The following is an 18,869-nucleotide window of genomic DNA, read 5'->3' as shown; positions in this document are numbered from 1 at the left end:
TCGATGCGCGCGCGCTGTCAAATGTCAGACCAAACAACATGCAAGTATAATCGGTTGCCTAGGAAAAAATTAACAAAAATTTAAACATTATCTATAAAAAATAAACTTAAAAACACTTTAATACCAATACATATAATATTTTTAATAAATTAAACAAGAAAGCATTAATTTTTACATTGTTTCAGCTTGCAGGTTTAAAAACGAGTCGATATGACACTTGTAGCATTCTTTACTGGCGATGACGCCCGACGTTTACCGAATATACAGCGTGCCAATGGCGGCGCATACTTCCGTCGTCAGTTGCGACCCGCACACGCCGCACGCAGCTCGCTACACCACCACTACAAGCAATCTACACACCAACCTTGCTCGTTCTACGTAGCGGCGCGTCATCAGCAAACTGAGCAAGTCGCTGCATGCTCAGAGCGCTGCGGGTGTGTGCGGTGTCGGTGTGCGTACGTGTAGCCAATTCGCGCGGTAGTGTGCGGCGTCAGCACGCTATCTATTCCTAGGCGGTGTCACTATTCTGATTGTTTTTACGTTTTTAAGAGCGTAGTTGTTGGAACAGTGAAGTTTTCCAGTAGTGCGCGTGATTTCTTCGATTATTATGAACGAAATTAGTGTGTATCCATCCGCCATGGAACGAGGTAAGTTTCGGAAGGCCATTAAAAGCCAAGCGGCATATGGGCATGTAGATATTGTAATTAGGTTGTAGTCGACTAGTGCAGCAAAGCATCTGCTTTGAATTGCAGTAAAACTAAAGAAAATAATTTTTATGTTTATATCTAGTAGGCTTATATCTTTGTTTATTTTAAAACCGGCCGTTATCTTTGAACAAAGTCGTTTGCATCCGTTATAATCACTTGTTGCGCATGTCTGAAAATATTTCTGTTCAAGTAGGAATAATTTTAAAATACAATCACTATATTGAATGTTTATTAAGTCCACAAATCGCTGTGTAAGCAATAAAGTAAAAGTATTCCATGCACAAGTGCGACTTCATTGATGTACGCTATACGCATGCGCGCCGTGACCGCAGATTTGAATCCATCTTTACTGCGCGCGTCAAAAACAAAAGTTGTTTATTCCCCTGGTGTTAACTTCGAATATTAAATTACAGGATTAGAAAGAAGAAAACGTAGAATATCCGAAGAAGAAACGATCGGGCAAACGCTCGAGTCGAAACGTCCGCGTGTCAGCGTCTATTTCCGCTTGGAGTCGGAGAGTTCCCTGGACTCACAAGACGACACCGAGAGCGTGTACAGCATACAGGATAAAGAAACTGGTAGGACACATAATTTCACACACCTCTCGATCGTCCGCAGCCAACATTGCACACACGTTGACGCGAGAAGATTTCAAGAGGCGATTTTCACGCATAGGTTATATTTTATTATAGCCCTTCGTATAGTGGGGGATAGCAGATGTGAGGCATCAAATCAAACAGGAAGCACCTGTTTTCTTAAACCTTCCATCGAACCTTCCAAGAATTCCTCCCTCTCAAGCCCTTTTAAGCGGATTATAGTAGTATGATTCATGCGGTTTTTCAGAACTTATCTGAACATGAACGAACATGTTTGAATTTTCAATATTGCGCAATATTTTATTAAATTTTTTTATTGTACGTGCTTTCTACCGCAATTCAATTAACATGAAACTCAGCATCCACTTCCATTGTGTGTCACATGAACTTGATTGTCTGGACTTGAGTAGAACAAAAAAACAAGTGAATTAACATGACGGAAAGTAAAGTGCAAAAGGTTGACGTATGTAGGCATCATAGGGAACTCTTTGTTGTTAAAAGTAGCAATACTTTCTTATGAAGAATGTTTATGTTTGGTAATCCAATCAAAATGTGAACTGGTTCGCATTGGATGGTAAGACTTTTACAATTTTTCTTTACTTATACGTCAAAAGTCCAGGTAAACACGCACAGGTTTCTGTTTCGTTTTGATAATAACTTAATATTTGTTTTGATAATGGCAGAAATGTTGGCAATGGCAAAAGACGAAGAAGACGTTCAAAGGTTTTCCACTATGTATTGGTTGTTATAAGGTGCGTAAAATTTCAGATGCGAAACAAAATTTGCTTCAAAATTAACTTACATCATTGCAAAATAAATATCTAGTGAATTTTTATTAAAAATTTACAAAGAAATCTACTAGATATTTATTTTTTTAATGAAATTATATTCATGTAAATCACATGGGTGAGTTGTGGGACTCACACGTTTAACAATTGCACATCCTGTATTTTATTCACCGTTTACAACCATTACATATTCGTTCTGTATGCGACAACATTAATCAAAACTTAGCTTCAGCGTCTCAAGACTTTGTGTTTCGATCACAAGTTTTTGCGACTTGCCCAATCATCTGCCTCTCCGTCCATTTGCACTTAATGCAGCACTTGCTGATGTGTATAAACACCTCGTCCGGAACACTTTGCACTCAACACTTTTATACTGTATTGTAGGTGCGGAAAACTTTCTTCCCACCCAGACCTAAGCCGTCGCGTCAAGCTGGACACGCTGCAGAGTTGCCTCAAGGAGCTGAAGGACAAACCGACTAGCAACACACACGAACCAGGCACGACCAACTCACGCATCCCCAACTTGAATTTTGAGGACATTGTCGTCCCGCAGAAACATCTCAAGTCGACGCGTGATGTCGGCTCGACGAGGATTCATGATGTGAGCGACTCGGATGATATCTTCGACGAGGATGAGCGCGCTGAATCGCGGCGGAAAAAGCGCTGCAAGATCGATACCGTGGACGAAACAAGTAAGAATAATTTAATCCCCATCGAGCCCGAGTGCAGCAGTAGTCAGGTCAGCGGTATCGCTGTGAAGATGTCATCCAGTCAAGAATTGACCGATAGCCAGGCGAGTCAAGCTAGTATTTCGTGCGCGGAGAGCGAGCCGCTGGTGTTGAACGCGAGTAATTTAAAGCGTCACACCGAGGAGGCGGCGGCGGCATTCGATCGGGAATTCGAACAGCGCGCAACTCGCGATGATATGTGCATCATGTGTATGACCGCGCCGAAGAACGGCATTTTTCTGCACGGCAGCATCGGGCACATGTGTTGCTGCTATAAATGCGCGATGCGCGTCTGGAGGAATTGCAAGCGGTGTCCGGTGTGCAACTGCAAGGTTAAGAATGTCGTCAAACTTTTTACGAGTTGAATCGAGTTGAATTTTTGGGGGTAAAACTATTTTTAGTTAGTGTTTAATAGGTGTACATACAAGAAACAATTGAAAAAGTTATTTATTTTCGTTTGTAAATGTAAATGCAACGATTTCGTAGTTTGTACATTCTAAGGAACTTCATTTATATATACAGGACTTTGAATTGTTAATTTTAAAAATTAGCAAGCGACGGAAAGCTAAGTCACAATCACTCTAGTTAATTTCAAATAGTTCTGATTACATCTGACAGTAATTAGTTATTTTATTTGCTTTGATGAAAGCTTTGTAGTTTTGTCGTCTAAATATCAAGTTTAGAGTTGATCAATAACTGCAGTTTTCTAAGATTCGAAGGGAATTTGTGTTCATTTTCTGGATATTCGAATTATTTTATGCTTTTTATTTGTTAACACTTTGTTTCGAAACATTTTAATTTCGCTTGTGAATTTATAATACTGATTTTCGAAAAGATACTTCAACTAAAAATGCAGATTCAAAGAGAATTAATAAATGGTAAGAAAGAAGTCAGTTAAAAAAGATAAACGAAAGAAAAAGGTGCAATTTAATATATTTTTCGTAAAAATAAACATAATTCTTAGGTTCACACAAATTTCGACGCATTTTGTAAATATTTATCCAGTAGATTTTCAAATATTCATCCTAGTCCATTCATTGCACATTAAATTAACATTTTTGTTGTGATTGTATTACGAGGAACATGTTTAGCCACGTGGTAGGAAAGTAGAAAAATGTGAAATTTTCTTGACGTGCGGGTTGCCTATAATACTTTACAAATATTCTTCACATTTCATTGCAATATTTTAAAATATTTTGAAATAATTAACAATTTATATTAAATTATGTAATTTCAAGTCACAAAATTCTGAAAAACGTATTAAATTACGCGTGCATATTTAAATTTGCTCAACTGTTCAAATTATTCCAATTATTTTGTTACACCAAATAATTTTGTGACTTGAAACTATTAAATTAATATTTGCCCATCAAAAATGCAAATCAAATTAATTAACGCGTTGTTTAGAATTAATTGCATTAATTAGTTCAATGTCCCGAAGAACACGCGCAATTATTACGCTCAAACGATGCTCAAACACGAAAAATCGAGCTAAAAATCGAATGTGTTTGAATTTTAACCACTGATTTGTATTAATTGCTCGCGTAACCTGTTGTATAATATGTTGTGGTAATTAAATCATAGGTGCATGAACGCGCATCGAAATATTTCAAGTTTAGGACTGCGAATGTTAATTTTATATGGAGTTATTGAATTACCGAGAGCATAGAGAGTACTTGTGCACATGAAATATCGATTTCCTCTCGGTTTTATTCACGATGATGTACACGTGTCCGCCTGCTTGCGCGAAACAATGGCAATCGAATGGGATAATGCAAACAAAATGGCGCATGTCGGCAGCCATTCCATTCATTCATCCATCCGCTTTGCGTTTAATTAATGAAATTAATCCTCCGCGCAGTCGAGCACAACACTCGTGATATACGCACGTAATCAAACACATTTGCATACACAATCCCTTTTCGGGTTGGGTTTTAGCATCCAATACGTGAATTCACGTTTCAATCCCCTTGACTTGTTTTAACAAACTACTATTAGATCAAGTCAACGTCAGAGAAAAACATCGGTTGTTTACTGGTTGCTAGGCAACGGTTTGCGATGCTTTTGTTTTTTCTATTTGGAAGTAATAATTTTTTGGTAAGTCGTGTAGCATTGGTTGTATTTGCAGTTGCGGCCGAGTGGATGACTATGACTCACGTCCTTCGCAAACTCGCCGGCCGCCGACGATGGGAAGACCGACACGCCGACAACCAACTCCCTCGGCACGTAAGGCCTACGTTGCGTATCCCCTAGCTCTCAACAAAGAAACAAACTATGGAAATCAAGTGTGAGGGAAAGAGTAAGTATGTCTGAAAGTCTGCACGAGCTGCGTACGCGTGGCACGTATGCCAGCCGAGCGGCGAACGAACCGCACCGAGCGGGGGTTACGTTCAGCCTGCTGGTTGCGCGAGTCGTGCACACTCGCACAGTCAGTCGTTCGCCGTCAACTAACGCACACGGAATATATCCGCAGTTAACTCACTCTTCTCACAAGACTTACCTCACACACACACAAGCCAACCACTAAGCCGGCATTCCATTTCGTGAGGATTCATTTGTTTTAAACCAAACAAACACAACAAATTCAAGGTACGTCCGCCATTTTAAAATTCAAAACCTTAGTAAATCTTTTATATTTTTATTAAATGTGTATTTAAATATTTTGAAACAATGTTTGCATGATGTAAACTGTAAAGGATGGTACCATCCGGTTTTTTCGAACGATTGCATATGGGGTGCGGCACTTAATACAACCTATATTTAAATACGCGCATTCATGGTGCACTAAAAATATTTCTTTTTGATTATCTCCGGAGAGGCGACGCAGTTGCAGTTGCCCTCAAACTGCAGTGCTTGCAGCAGCACCAGCAGCTGGGCAAAATAAAATCAATAACTTTTGTTTATTTTGCACGCCGGTCGTGAAATTCATAGGAATGTCAAGTTGAGGGGCAATCGCTGCGCCCACATTATTTCTAGAAAGAAAAGGATACAATCCCGTTATTGTTGCTTCTTTATCAATGAATCGCATTTAATTAATTGCTAAAATATTGCGCATCAAGCAAAAACGCACGAAAAGCACAACAGGAAACGGAAACATGAAGCATGCACAGGTGCTGCATATAAATTAGTGCATTGTGTGACCAACACTTGACTCAAGAGCTTCTTTGAGTTAAGTTCAAGTTGATATAAAATTTAATTCAAACAAAAATATTTTTTCAAATTAAAATAGTAGGAGAACAATGAAACATTGCGAATCTTTTGAATGAGTTTTTGCCTGAGAATCGTGCAACCTAGATTTGACAATGTGACGCACAAAATCGGCGAGGTTTCGGTGCGTGAGTTTCAAATTGTTTGCCCACATTGTCATCAAATGAATGAAAATATTTTTTGTTGAGTTGAAAATGTGTTTATGACATTCCTGAATGATAATGTGAGGCATCCTCTAGTCGGGATCGCTTACAACAGTAGTGTTTTGTTACAGTTACAGCTACATCAAAACAATGCATCAGACTTAACTTAAGTGATATCACCGTTTATCGTTGCTTCTGTGTGGGTACATACTGCGTAAAATAAAATATACCAAGCTTATGAGCTTAAATTTTAAATTGTATTTTTTGATGTGTTACTGTTTGCAAAATTTTGTTACCAAGTGCAACATAGGGAATGAAATTAGGCGTGTCTCGAGTGGAGTCAAGGAGCAGACAAAGTCAAAGTCACACATGTGCATAGGGGGGGAAAGGGTGTCTCGTGAATATCTACGTATCGTATGCGACGTGTCAACAGTCTCAATTGCCGTTTCGTGTTTTTACACTTTGCGAAAACAGCAAGAGCCAATCGCATTCTTCTTTGCTTTACGCAGTTTACACGAAACTCACGCGCTGGAATTTGCTACTTTGCAGTCGACCGAAAACCAGACATAACACACAAATACTTAGATATATTGAGTAGTACTAAAAGAGTACTACATGAGTACTACAAGCTATAAAAAGAAATAGTAAGTGTTGCAGTATCCAAGAATGTATCAGAAATCTCCGTGAAAAACTGTTTTTCTCTGCGTGCAAGTCACAGTATCACTGTCCGGGAATGTGCATGAGTTGTTTGAGAGGGCCGGCAGAGTACGAATGACTCATGGAAATGTTTTCTGGGGCCATGGAGTGCGTTCGGGAACTGAGACGATAAAGCCATCAACCAGATATAATACGGACTGTCTAGTCGCTATTTATCTATATTTAATTCCTGTAAACAAATAAATTCTATTAACGATTTATTCACTTGTCGTGTGATGTGTGAGCTATTGCGCATGCGTGCACTTAAGATGCATGCACGTGTTGCAGATGACTTAGGTGGGCGGGGCTAAAATATATCTGCAGGCTTGAATACCTTCATAAAACATTCAATTTTGTTTCTACCTGTGGTATCACGCGAAGTTAATATGAATAAAGTGTCGTGCATGAACCTGTAGACCATGCGATTATATACTCGTACGTGTGATTCGTGGGCGTTGCCATCGAGTTTACGGTGCGTTAACATGATGTATTGTAGTGTATTTTTTGTAAATTTTATTTCAATAACATATTTATTGCTTAGTTCAACCAAAAATTGTATTATTTCAATGATTGATTGATTGATTACAATGCAAAAATGAAATTGTTTTGCTGCTGGCACTGCCAACAATTGAACTTTCCAGCATTGTTTCGTGATACAAATGCAAAACACTCGTGTTCTAATTAATAATGCAGATTAATTAAAAATTGCGAATTTGATTGCGTATAGACTAAGCAATTTAACGTGTTTACCATTCGCGTTGAATCAGTTGAACTTGTTTGATTGTGATTCATCGTGACGTGAAGAAGTTTCAACCACAAAATGAATAAAAGAAGCGATGCTTAATTATCGAGACAAACGAAGCGTTAATTCGGCGTTTATTGAAGCAGAGGAAACGCAAGCAGAAGAGGCAAATACCAAGAGACTAGTTTAGAATTTAACGTGGTGGTTAACTATGTAAGCGTATGCATGGAGGTAATTAATGAAATAATAAATTTTTATAAAAAACGTTTTAAATGTAAATTTTTGAATTTTTTGTTTTTTATTTGGTAGAAACATGAATAGTTCAAATTGTGTGTAACTTCGCTCACGTAGTAGGTACATGTTGATTATACGCTTCCATAAAAATGTTAATTGCATGCTTTTTTCGTAAACATTTGAGTGTGACTCATTGCAATCGATAATAATGACAAAAAAGTGTGAAACATTTTTATCGAATTATTAATATTAATCCATCTTAACAACAAGTTTTACCTTTTATAGCATTACATTTCTCTTTTACTTTCGTGAAAATATCGGAGCAATATGACAGCGTAAATCAGATCAAATAATCAAATAAATCAGAACATTGATTCGCTACTCTTGTTATATTTTTATGATTAAGACCATGTGGCATGAGTGAATCAATTAGAAATGTGATTATATCGTTGGAACATGTAACAATACTAAGTTGGTTTGAGTTGACGTAAGTAGTCGGTGTAACAGAAAAATATTTGACGAACATATGGTCGACTTCGTCTCATGGTATGGTTTCGATTCGACGCGATTTGAAATTCATTCGCATTACGCATTATGCATTCGTTTACCTTCGCACGGACGTCGATGGCAATATCGGACGATCGGTGATTGCCCTTAAATGGCATTAGCAAACGGCCCCGGGACCACTGCATGCGAGAGACGATGTGAAGTTCTTTTAAAACATCAATTTCTACGATATAGTAACAAATATATACAATATATTTGCATATTTTAAAAAACAACGAGTGCATCACCATGTTGTACCATCACCATCCTGATTCAATCAACTTTCACTAATTTAATTTCATTCCGCGACATGAGCTGCTGCTGGTAGACCAGTAAAGTTGTTATATTTCATACGGTCATGCGATGATGCGACGCACTCGTTTTTACTTTTATCAGAGTTGGTTTTTTATTTTTATTCTCACATGAGTTTGGATTTTACGTTTACAGTTACCGTTAATCGTGACTAATATTAAACCAGCCATATAAATATCAATACGAACACTGATTTAAAAATTAAGTTAATATTTTTTCTATTTACTTTGAAATTTAATAAATACATATATGATCACCTGATATATTAGATGAATCACCATTGAAGTACCTACGGGTGCATTAGTCAGATTGATGTCAATCTGTATCGATGATAAAAATATCATGTTTATTTATCATTGATCTCTTATTTTCATAAATCTGATGCAAAATATTTTTTTGTAATTGTACGGATGTGTAGCTTTTAAAATCTCGATTTTTATACTATAAAACATTCTGTTTGTACGATTAAGAACGATTCAACATGGAGGAAGTCATTGAACCGACTTTAACACACAACTCGTTGTCGACGGTCGCCGGCGATGCACAAATACTCTATAATGCATTAGCATTGCAAGCTAGTCGGAATTCACTCTTCGTTTATGCATGTGATAGCAATTAATATCGGAATTACATACCATAATTATTTAATTGCGGATATTACACATTAATGCTAGACATACCCCGCCCAACAACATCGTGTAGCGTAATTAAATTGTGTGTAAATTGTCTGTCGACAAATTCAACATGATATTTTTGTTGATGACTAAAATTTTCGGAAATTAAGAGGTCTTGAACTACAATTATAAATAATATCCACGAACCGTTGTAGTTTGCAGTGTTTTATGGTGTTCAAGTCCGATATTTAGTTAGTTGAGTTCGCTAATCGCGGTTTTCTTATCACTTGCGGTTTGTTGTACACAGACGCTTCGGTAATTACGCCCGTTGCGTCGTTTGTTCGCGCGCGCCGTTAGTTTGTTTCGGAAAACTAACGTATGAGTAACTAATTAGTGGCCTAACGGTTCTTTGCATGTATGTAAAACTCAACTCACGCCTTCAATAAGCAAAATATTTTACAATTTTAAACAATATTTGCAATGTTTGGTTTTATTTCCTGCATAAATTTGTTTTGTGGTTGCTTTGGTAGCTGATGATGATCACATCACATCTGCATCAGCGTATTTTTATTCGTTACTTTTCATCTTTCGTATTTTGTTGTGGAAGCAGCACGAAAACAAGTTTTTTACCGCAGGCGCCTTGCACACATGGCTGCTGTGCACATACTCGCCTGACACTTTCGCGCACGTTGCAAACTGCATTCCTTCATTCCCTTGGAAATACTCATTTTAAGATATTTCGAGTTATTTCCATCCAGGGTGCAATAAACGGGAGCAATAACTTGGGTGTTCTTTACTTTCTTTACTTCAAAAGGTTTTAAGCAGACGTTTTATTAATTTTTGTTGGTATTTCGGTGTTTTATAGCAAAGTGTTATTGTTTTGTAGCGGAATGAAAGAGAAACTTTAAAAAGGGAAAAGTACTTGTGAGTAATGTTCATTCAAAGCAGTTTCTTCTTCTCGGCGTGTTTTGAAACTTTTGGCGAGAATTTGCGATTCACATTCTACATTCAGGTTGATGAATGCGTTTGCAGAAAGTTTGCGAACTTTCAGCTGAAAGTTTAATTCCGAGTAGAAACTTTCAAATCGGGATTGCATTTGAAGAAAAGGTTGAGTTCAACATCTCCAACGCATTTGAACTTTGCGATATTATTCTTGAATAATAATATAAAACAGATTCAATTACCACAGGTGTCAGATGTGATTTTAACCTGTTAACAATTTTAATTGGATTGATGAGTTATTTAAGTTATTTAGCAAGCTACAATTAAATTCTGAGTATATTTTTAGATATTTCTAATGTCCACGCATTAATTTGTATTTTTTCGTTGTTTAATTAACCTCTATAATTAAATAAAGAACAAAACAATAGAGTTGGGTGGTTTACGCGTTCGCCTGATGCTAAACTCGGCGCCCACGAAGAGTAACTAACGCGCGCGAGCGTCCGGAACTTTGAAACTGTAAAACTTAAACCTAATTAGCGTCCGTGGTCATCAGACCAATCTATTATTACCTAATTAAGATACCACAAGCGCCATCCACGAATTTCAACTCTGCAACATTGTGATTGTAACGAACGCACCAAAATATTTACCTTATCAATAATTTATGAAACAAAGCTGATTGTGTTTACAAAATGATTAATTCGGGGCCATGTGACAAATAATAATGAGTGATTAATCAAAATTTACGCCTGAATCATTCCTATTCTCATATATTTTTTGTGTGTGAATTGCACTCGATGCGAAATTATGCTCATCTTGTGATAATGTTGTTTGCAGATGTCTTGCCCAGCGCCGTCCTTGAAAGATTTGCCACGCGTCGCCGTTGATTTCAAGACTGAACTGGAGGGTTTCAAGACCGACAATTTGAAGAACGCAGACACCATGGAGAAAATTATTCTTCCATCTGCCGAAGGTAAATATTTCACAATCAAAAATCTAATTTAAAATTATTTTTAAAAATTTTGTACGTGGGAGTCAATCAAATTAATTTCTTGCAAATTGGTGAAATTTATGTCTTTGATTCCTACGAAATTATATTCAGATGTAGGACGAATCGTTAAATCTTAAACAATTCAAATTGTAAATATGATTTCTGATTAACACATCAACTTTTCTTCAAGCGTTGTTCCAAGCAATTGAATTTCTAATTATCTTTGTGTAGTTATTACTGCGCTTGGATTCTTCAATAGGTATTAAAGTTATGATATTACGAAACATTTAACCGCCGTTTATTGTGTTTGTAACACATGCAGCGAATTGATTAATGTTTAAATGTTTAAATGTTTCTTCTTGTGTAATCATTTACCTGCTACTGTAGAATAAAATATTAAATTGAGTTTGAGTAGAAATCTTGAAAATCTAGAAAAGTGTATCGAGGTGTAAATTAGTTCAGCAGACAAAAAAGGATCGGAAGAAATAATCGCAACTAACGTAATGAAAAGTAGAGCATGTTGAATTTGCATAGAACGCGAGACGGATCTCTTTGCTTCTCGAACAAGTGCAGGAAAATATTATGCTAAGTTCAATCTATGAATTATGCTAATCTTTACGTTGATTAGAATTTATTGCAAATAATCTTATTCTATTTGTAATTTGTGTATTTTGTGTTTTTCTTTTTTCTTTCTTATGTGTTTGTGTATTTAGATGTAGAACAGGAGCGTACACACAATGCGCTCATTGCTGGCGTGGAAAACTTCAAACCATCCTCGTTAAAACGCACCGACACAAAAGAGAAGATTGTATTGCCCAATGCCCAAGGTAGTTCTAGGAGTATAAACTCATTGGGCGCGCTAATCAAAATGCAAAACATCAATTTATTAATTTTTTAAACCCAAAAAATAACGATTTACCTAATCATTTAAATGATTAACCCTCCATAACAAATAAACTGCAATAATCAGGTGTGGAGTGATGTGTTGTGTGAGGTTGTTACTTTCACTCCATGGCTGCATCATTAAACTTTTAACAATTTATAATGAACTTGGATATTTACCACATCATTTACTTTTACTATGTGTGTAATGACAGCATTTTCTCAAATTATGCTCGGTGTATACTCTACATAGTTGTATGAGAAAGGAAAGTATTTAAATTTAATGATGAAATGTAATGAAACGAAAATTACTAGACTTATGAGAGGCGCAGACTAACGATGCGATTGTAGGCACACCGAAACGTTAATGGTGGCTTGTGCGTGCATTGTCTCGCCGGCGAAATGCTTTTACTTTACTCTCCACTAACAATGAACAATGTCATCCGGACTGGTTGAGTCATGAACTGTTAAATTCGAAACTGCCAGGTTGCGTACTTAATAGCTCATGAAAGTTTATCATCCACAGAATATAAATATAAATTTGCATGGGAATTTATTTTCATCTAACAATCGATATTTTAATATTAAACCGATTAAAAGTATAAAATTGTGTGTCTACACTTGAAATTTAATTATTTACGCATAAATTAATGTGTTTTTCATTATTTTTAGATGTTGCCGCTGAGAAGAAAGAGAAAGCGATGATTGACAGCATCGAGACCTTTGATGCAACCAAGTTGAAGCACACCGAAACGCAGGAGAAGAACCCTCTGCCCGACAAAGAAGGTTTGTACTTGTATACTGCATTTTGGTGTGTTTTAATCTCGCTTGATATGCTTTGAATTTCTTTGAGTTTATTAATTCGCATGATTATTCATGTGTGTTCTTTATTTTTTCTATGCATTTGCCACCGTTTGCTTGCCAATCAAATGCACTCGACAAAATGCGCGCGCTGCATGATTCGAACGCTGTAAATATAAACGACAACAGTGTTGGAGCATGAAAAAACCCACCAGAACCTGATAAACGGTGTGGAGCACTTCGATAAGTCCACGATGCGACATGCTGAGACGCAGGAAAAAGTCATCCTGCCTGATCCTCAAGGTATTTATGTATGGCATGCGCACAAAGAGCTTTAGCCAATATAATATAACTTATTTTATTGATTTAGTGCAAAATAAGTGTGAAAATGTCTAGATTTTGACTGTGAATGTGTTTCTAGTGATCAAACAAGAGCAAAGAGAACAAAAGTTGATCTCTGGCATTGAAAACTTCGACACCAACCAGCTGAAGCACACCGAAACTCAGGAGAAGAACACATTGCCGACGAAAGAAGTCATCGACCAAGAGAAGACCGCCTAAGTCATTCCACACGTCTATTTCTCTCTAATTTTCAATACTTGCATTTATTATTAATCCAAATCGGTGGAAATGTAAAGATGTAGACCGACTACATATACAGGGGAAATCATTGAAAAATATGTAAACGAATCAACGAATGTCCAAAATCAAACAATCCAGGAGTCAACTAACGAAAACATATGACAACGCTCATTTAAAACAATTAGAATTACCATTCATCATTATTTAAAACTAAAATTTAGGGATTTTAAGGAGGATGAGATTTTGATACTAGAAATTTTGCATTTTATAGAAATCTACCAACTTTTTGATACTTTGAGATAACAAAATGCCAATGAATTTTCTTAGAAAACATTGCTTTACACTTTTGATATGAATATAACTTGATATCTTAAATGTCGATAAATGCGTATTTGTAGTGTCGCGCTGATGTCATTTAATTTGAAATTTACTTTAACTCTCTTATCCAGTATTAGCAATGTATGGATGTTTTACGTTTGTCAACACTATCCTCGTCTAATCTTTACCGTGCGATTACTTTCTTATTTACTTAATCGGCAATAAATGCTTATCTAACTGCTTGGTCTGATTCGTTTTGAGTTTTGCGCTTCGGATGTTTGTTTGTTCAGATTATTTTCAGTGTTTCAGTGCACTTCATTTTTATATACATAGTTTGTACTTATTTTAAGAAATCTATGCGTTTATTAGCTATTATACTATGAAATAACATGTTTATTGAATTATTTAATGAGTTTGCATGAATACGGTGCTTAAAATAAACGTATCAAAGCGTAAAACTCCTGTTTTAATTAGTTATAAGTCAGTTTTAGTATAATTTTCTCTGTTAGAATTAAAACTAATGCGAAACTAAAACGCAATATTGGTTGCCTATGTTAACTCCCTGCACACAAAATTATTTGTGGAAAGAAGTATTGGGGGCGCATGCGCGAATACAAAACTTATCAAACTTTGAATCCTCTTCGCTGCGGCGAGTAAAAAATTCTCATTCGCGAAGAGCACGTGCGCGTTGTTTTCGTGCACAATTCTCGCGAAACGTGCTCACCACGTTGCACGTTCATCAGGGGCGCGGGCGCCTTAGTAATTACTGTGATTATTAACACCTACAAGTAATTTGGTTTCGACTACGAGATGGCTCCATTCACACGCAAGGGAAGAAATCCTGGCCCTGTGGATGAGTGGCTGGAGACGCTGGGATACTACAGAAAAAACGTTGCGTACGACGAAACGTGTTTGTTTAGATCTATCAGCGAGCAAGTAAGTCTCATTCACGTTAAATAAAGTCTTCAATATTGTTATATATTATAGTTCTTTCTTTGTTTTATTACTTTTGTCATGACTGTAGTTTAACGGTCAGTTTGACTTTTAACGGACTAACTGAACTAACCCGGTATGATTTTCAGTTGTTTTCTAGTCAATTATTTCACGAAAAGATAAGAAAGGAGTGCATTGCGTACGGTAGAGCTCATCACAATGAATTTACGAAGTATATTTCTGGTAAAGAGGATTGGGAAGTGAGAATGAATCGACTTGAGAAACATATGGCTATTTGTGGGCGGGTCGAAATTAGTTTGATTTCAAAAACTTACAAGTAAGTTTAAATAAATATTTTAAATTCAATTAGTATTAATAATTGATTATTTCAATGCTTTTATTAGTAAAGGAATTGTACTTTTTGATGGTGTTAACTTGCAAATCAAAGAGTTGACTGGAAATGAGTTTGAAGAGAACTTATTTATTTGTCATATGGGTGAGGATCATTATGATGCTGTGTACTATAAATCTTATATTCAGGATGCTGGATTTTGTCAATGTTAGTATTGATTTTTTGAAATTAGTAATAATTAATTAATTCTTATTGATTTTTAATGTTTATATAGCAATTGTCTACAATGTACTATATGAAAACGTCTTCCACATCCCCAAAATAGTCGAAATTGTTGAGACAATGTTGTATCACAAACCAATGCTTACCTACAACGGGAAAGGATACACCGAAGATGTGAACGGGAATAAAGAACGCTGTTCCAAACGAGATTACTACAGGCAAAACGAAAATGTGCTCAGATATGACGGTACAATTGAATTTAAAAAGTGCCTAGGTGCAGATAATAAAGAACAACAGTTGAATGACTATGAGTACATGCTCAAAACAAATCTCGCGCCTTTTCCGTTTAAAGTGGCTAAAGCGTTGGATCCTTCGATTTACAGGAACATTGAGTATGATACCTGGACAGAGATGCGCAAAGGTATGTTTTAAATTAAAGTTAATTACGTGTTTTGTTAAAGTAATAAAGTGTTTATGTTTTGCGTTTAAATTATTTTTACGAATGTTAAAGTTGTTTTAATAGAAATGCGACTTGGAGATTGGTATTACGGTGATAACAATCTTATTGAAGGATCAGGATGTATTCTGAACGAACACGGTAGTGAAAATCATTGTTATATCCAAGAAATTTTAAAGAACGAAAACGCAGCTATTGTTTTCCTTACTAAAATGGGTGAGAAACGACGTGTGAGGTTAAGTGATCTTCGACCGGAAGTTGACGCCAAGCCGTGGCCGTTACCATACAGGTCAGCCATCTGTAATTTATTGTTTTATGGAATTTTTAATGTTTACCTGTATTTAGATTCTCTAAGCATCTTGTAATCTCTATACCGAAGTTGGAATTGCCTGAAAGGAAAGGTTTTCGTAAACGACGCGAGAAAAAACGAACGATTTCGAAGTGTAGCAGTACTTCGGAGGTTGCCATTGAAGTGTCCATATCTGATCAGAGTAATAATAATCTGAATGTGCATACTTTTGAAGGAGCGCCTCTGGTAACTCATTTTTTTTTATATTTTGCTACTTTGGGCTTTAATATTGTGCGTTTCATTCCTAGCATCAACAAATGCAACCACCACAACAACTTCTTACGCCAAAATTGGAGATTGCCGAAGCTCCAGTATCAATGCCATTGGTTGAAAATTCACCAGCACCGCCTCCGGAAACAAACCAGGTGACGTATGAAAATGGATGGCAACGAAACGAAACGATTGTATGGCCCCCAACGCCACCTGTCACTCAAAATGTCTTCACTTACAATACAATGGTGCCAACATCACCGGATGTCTATCATCATGGTAAGTATAACATTTTTTAAGTTTTTTTTTAAATTTACTTAAATTTTAAATTATTCCAAAGACCACCAAGGTACTTATTATCCAAATGAATACCAAGCATATAACATCTGGCCAAATGGTGAATTCCTGCCGCCATTACCTACACAAAACCAAATTGCGCAAAGTCCCCAAACTGAGATCCCTATCACCCCAGATGGTTTTAGCTATGTCTTCAGTGATGGCAGCAACTACTCTCCGAATTATTATCCGAACAATCGAGGATATCAAACTGCTTTGAATAGTCCACAGGTAAAGAGTATAATCTATGCTTATAAAATATATTTTATTTCAGGCTAATATAGCATGTTTTCTTATTACAGCTTGAAATTTTCCATCCACAACCAGTTTATCAGTCCACAATCGGCACGCCGGTGATAATCGCTCCAACAACCACCGAGATTATACCGACGCCATCGCCGCTTCCTCACGTATCACACGTGACCATGTACAGCCCTGCGATTGAAATGCCTTGCTCTTATTATCCTCCACCAAGTCCGTTCATGTTTCCGCCTACGCCTACACAACCCACCTGGTATCAAGCACCGCCTGTAAATTCACAAGGTTTTATTTTTCCCACTATCAATGTAACGCCAACATCGCCTGCCCCCGTGGCGCAATAATAGCAATTTAAAATTTATAGGATCTCAACATAACCAACCTTTGGTTACCTGATCTCAATTTACGTGCAAGTAGGTTTAAGTAGATAAAATTGATGGTTAAAGTTAATATTTCATTATTAGTTAATTGTTGTTAAATACTTGTTGATTATCTGAAGAGATTTAATGGGTTATGCGTTGTCATTAGTCGGATTGTCTCCACAAGCAGCTGTTTTATACTTGCGATCGCACTTTTGACATCATGTAATATGTTTTCATAGTTAATTCTTGCAAATATTTATTTATCCTTAGATTTATTTAGAATTCCATATTTATTTCATTTAAACTGTTCGAATTTCTACTTGAGTTGGATATTAATTGTCGTATCGAATGTACTTTTTTGTTTGGCTGACACTCAAAAGCCAGTTATTATTATTACTTTTTATATTGTTGAACTATTGCCAAAGAATTAACTAGATGAATAATAAATAATTGACTACTAAACATTGGTATATGCAGTAAAATTAAAATATTCTAGTACTGCAAATGTATACGGCGCGATGGGCTTATCAGTATTTGTGTATAAACAACTTTCTGGAGTGATGCCTAGCACACACATACTTAGCGGCATTTCTGCGTGCTATTCTTGCGGTACCTGTTGCGCGCCGGTTTTTTAGAGGTGGCTAGCGCGTTGTTTACGTTCTTACTTCTTACATTCCAGTCTTATCGCCGGTGGGTAGGCGAGCGCATCTCGCCGAACGCGACTTTCCTTGCCGTTTTTAATTTCGGGAATTGTGTACATATATTCAATCAAAAATCGGTGTTATCTACTGAGTGATGTGATGGTGTTCATTATGTGTCCTCCTATTCAGATGACCAACAAGTTTAATTACATTACCCGAAATAAAATCACAGGTAATCTTTGTTTAGTATTTTGTTTTTTTTCTTGCCGACGGATCCATATTTCGTGTCACCATATTCGGTACTTGACTATAACGTGACGGACATTTGCCGACGGACAACTCGGAGATCGGGTAGTTGCAAACGATCGTTTTCACGCATTATTTAATATTTTGATTATCGTGAAAAAAGAGCAAAACCGAGTCGAAAACTAATTTAAATGTCGTGCAAAAACATTCTTCATAAACAGTATATCTGAAGCAAAGGGACTATTTATATTTATTATTTTCTTTTTAGCAGATATAAATTATATGTTATGAAAATACTAACTAAATTTAATTATTAAAAAAGTTGTTTCTTAGTACATAGTTTTATTCGTATTAAAAATCAACACATTCGATTATTAATATAATGAAGCCTGATTTATAAAGTAACCACAATTTCCGATTGAATGATTTTTAAAATCTGCTTGAAACATATTGAAATTTTTTTTATTTTGCCATGTTTTAACATGTTTTAATTTCGGTGAAATTAGTATACATTAATTTAAATTGTGTTAAAAATATTCGTGAATTGAAGTTTGTATTTATTGATTTCATATTGCAGAATTCAGCATGTAGGTACGTTTGTTTATCATTGAATTGGGTTTAGCTTCAATAATACAAATTTACCTGCGTTTGTATAAAGCAAGTTTATTTTATCT

At 36.2% G+C, this 18,869-nt stretch overlaps 3 protein-coding genes across 7 annotated transcripts; all 3 read left to right on the top strand.

Moving 5' to 3' along the window:
- The first annotated feature begins 283 nt into the window (after window positions 1-283).
- LOC135800826 (uncharacterized) lies at window positions 284-3,794 on the top strand. Its single transcript, XM_065314156.1, has 4 exons — window positions 284-647; window positions 1,121-1,285; window positions 1,974-2,055; window positions 2,476-3,794. The coding sequence occupies exons 1-4, from the start codon at window positions 608-610 to the stop codon at window positions 3,182-3,184; spliced, it is 996 nt and encodes a 331-aa protein (XP_065170228.1). The 5' UTR covers window positions 284-607; the 3' UTR covers window positions 3,185-3,794.
- Window positions 3,795-5,219: 1,425 nt separating this feature from the next.
- Window positions 5,220-14,287, top strand: cib (thymosin beta cib). 4 transcript variants are annotated; one of them, XM_065314623.1, is made up of 6 exons: window positions 5,221-5,408; window positions 11,093-11,228; window positions 11,960-12,073; window positions 12,801-12,914; window positions 13,119-13,232; window positions 13,351-14,287. In XM_065314623.1, exons 2-6 carry the CDS (start codon window positions 11,093-11,095, stop codon window positions 13,488-13,490), a joined length of 618 nt encoding a protein of 205 aa, XP_065170695.1. In that variant the 5' UTR covers window positions 5,221-5,408; the 3' UTR covers window positions 13,491-14,287. The 4 variants fall into 4 exon arrangements, with proteins under 4 accessions (XP_065170697.1, XP_065170695.1, XP_065170698.1 ...); XM_065314625.1 differs by lacking the exon at window positions 13,119-13,232 and having other exon boundaries at window positions 5,220-5,408; XM_065314624.1 differs by lacking the exon at window positions 11,960-12,073 and having other exon boundaries at window positions 5,230-5,408.
- A 222-nt stretch (window positions 14,288-14,509) lies between these two features.
- LOC135800471 (protein ovarian tumor locus-like) lies at window positions 14,510-17,770 on the top strand. Of its 2 annotated transcripts, none has more exons than XM_065313713.1 (9): window positions 14,510-14,765; window positions 14,912-15,099; window positions 15,167-15,321; window positions 15,389-15,757; window positions 15,860-16,082; window positions 16,139-16,328; window positions 16,391-16,631; window positions 16,693-16,919; window positions 16,991-17,770. In XM_065313713.1, exons 1-9 carry the CDS (start codon window positions 14,640-14,642, stop codon window positions 17,288-17,290), a joined length of 2,019 nt encoding a protein of 672 aa, XP_065169785.1. In that variant the 5' UTR covers window positions 14,510-14,639; the 3' UTR covers window positions 17,291-17,770. The 2 variants fall into 2 exon arrangements, with proteins under 2 accessions (XP_065169785.1, XP_065169784.1); XM_065313712.1 differs by having other exon boundaries at window positions 15,848-16,082.
- The last annotated feature ends 1,099 nt before the right edge of the window (window positions 17,771-18,869 follow it).

The sequence above is a fragment of the Atheta coriaria genome, unplaced genomic scaffold (genome assembly GCF_025399875.1).
Source record: "Atheta coriaria isolate IRGN ID8LTWV9N9 unplaced genomic scaffold, Caltech_Dcor_3.1 hic_scaffold_10_pilon, whole genome shotgun sequence".
NCBI classification, from domain to species: domain Eukaryota; kingdom Metazoa; phylum Arthropoda; class Insecta; order Coleoptera; family Staphylinidae; genus Dalotia; species Dalotia coriaria.
This window is presented reverse-complemented; position numbering and strand designations above follow the sequence as displayed.

Excerpts from the sequence above, each read along its gene's own strand:
- LOC135800826 (XM_065314156.1), top strand. The coding sequence starts at position 608 with ATGAACGAAATTAGTGTGTATCCATCCGCCATGGAACGAG. Across the intron at positions 648-1,120 it reads TCCATCCGCCATGGAACGAG|GATTAGAAAGAAGAAAACGT; the intron begins GTAAGTTTCGGA and ends ATTAAATTACAG. Across the intron at positions 2,056-2,475 it reads TATGTATTGGTTGTTATAAG|GTGCGGAAAACTTTCTTCCC; the intron begins GTGCGTAAAATT and ends ACTGTATTGTAG.
- cib (XM_065314623.1), top strand. The coding sequence starts at position 11,093 with ATGTCTTGCCCAGCGCCGTCCTTGAAAGATTTGCCACGCGTCGCCGTT. Across the intron at positions 12,074-12,800 it reads TGTATTGCCCAATGCCCAAG|ATGTTGCCGCTGAGAAGAAA; the intron begins GTAGTTCTAGGA and ends CATTATTTTTAG. Across the intron at positions 13,233-13,350 it reads CATCCTGCCTGATCCTCAAG|TGATCAAACAAGAGCAAAGA; the intron begins GTATTTATGTAT and ends ATGTGTTTCTAG.
- LOC135800471 (XM_065313712.1), top strand. The coding sequence starts at position 14,640 with ATGGCTCCATTCACACGCAAGGGAAGAAATCCTGGCCCTGTGGATGAG. Across the intron at positions 15,758-15,847 it reads CTGGACAGAGATGCGCAAAG|TTGTTTTAATAGAAATGCGA; the intron begins GTATGTTTTAAA and ends CGAATGTTAAAG. Across the intron at positions 16,329-16,390 it reads CTTTTGAAGGAGCGCCTCTG|CATCAACAAATGCAACCACC; the intron begins GTAACTCATTTT and ends TTTCATTCCTAG.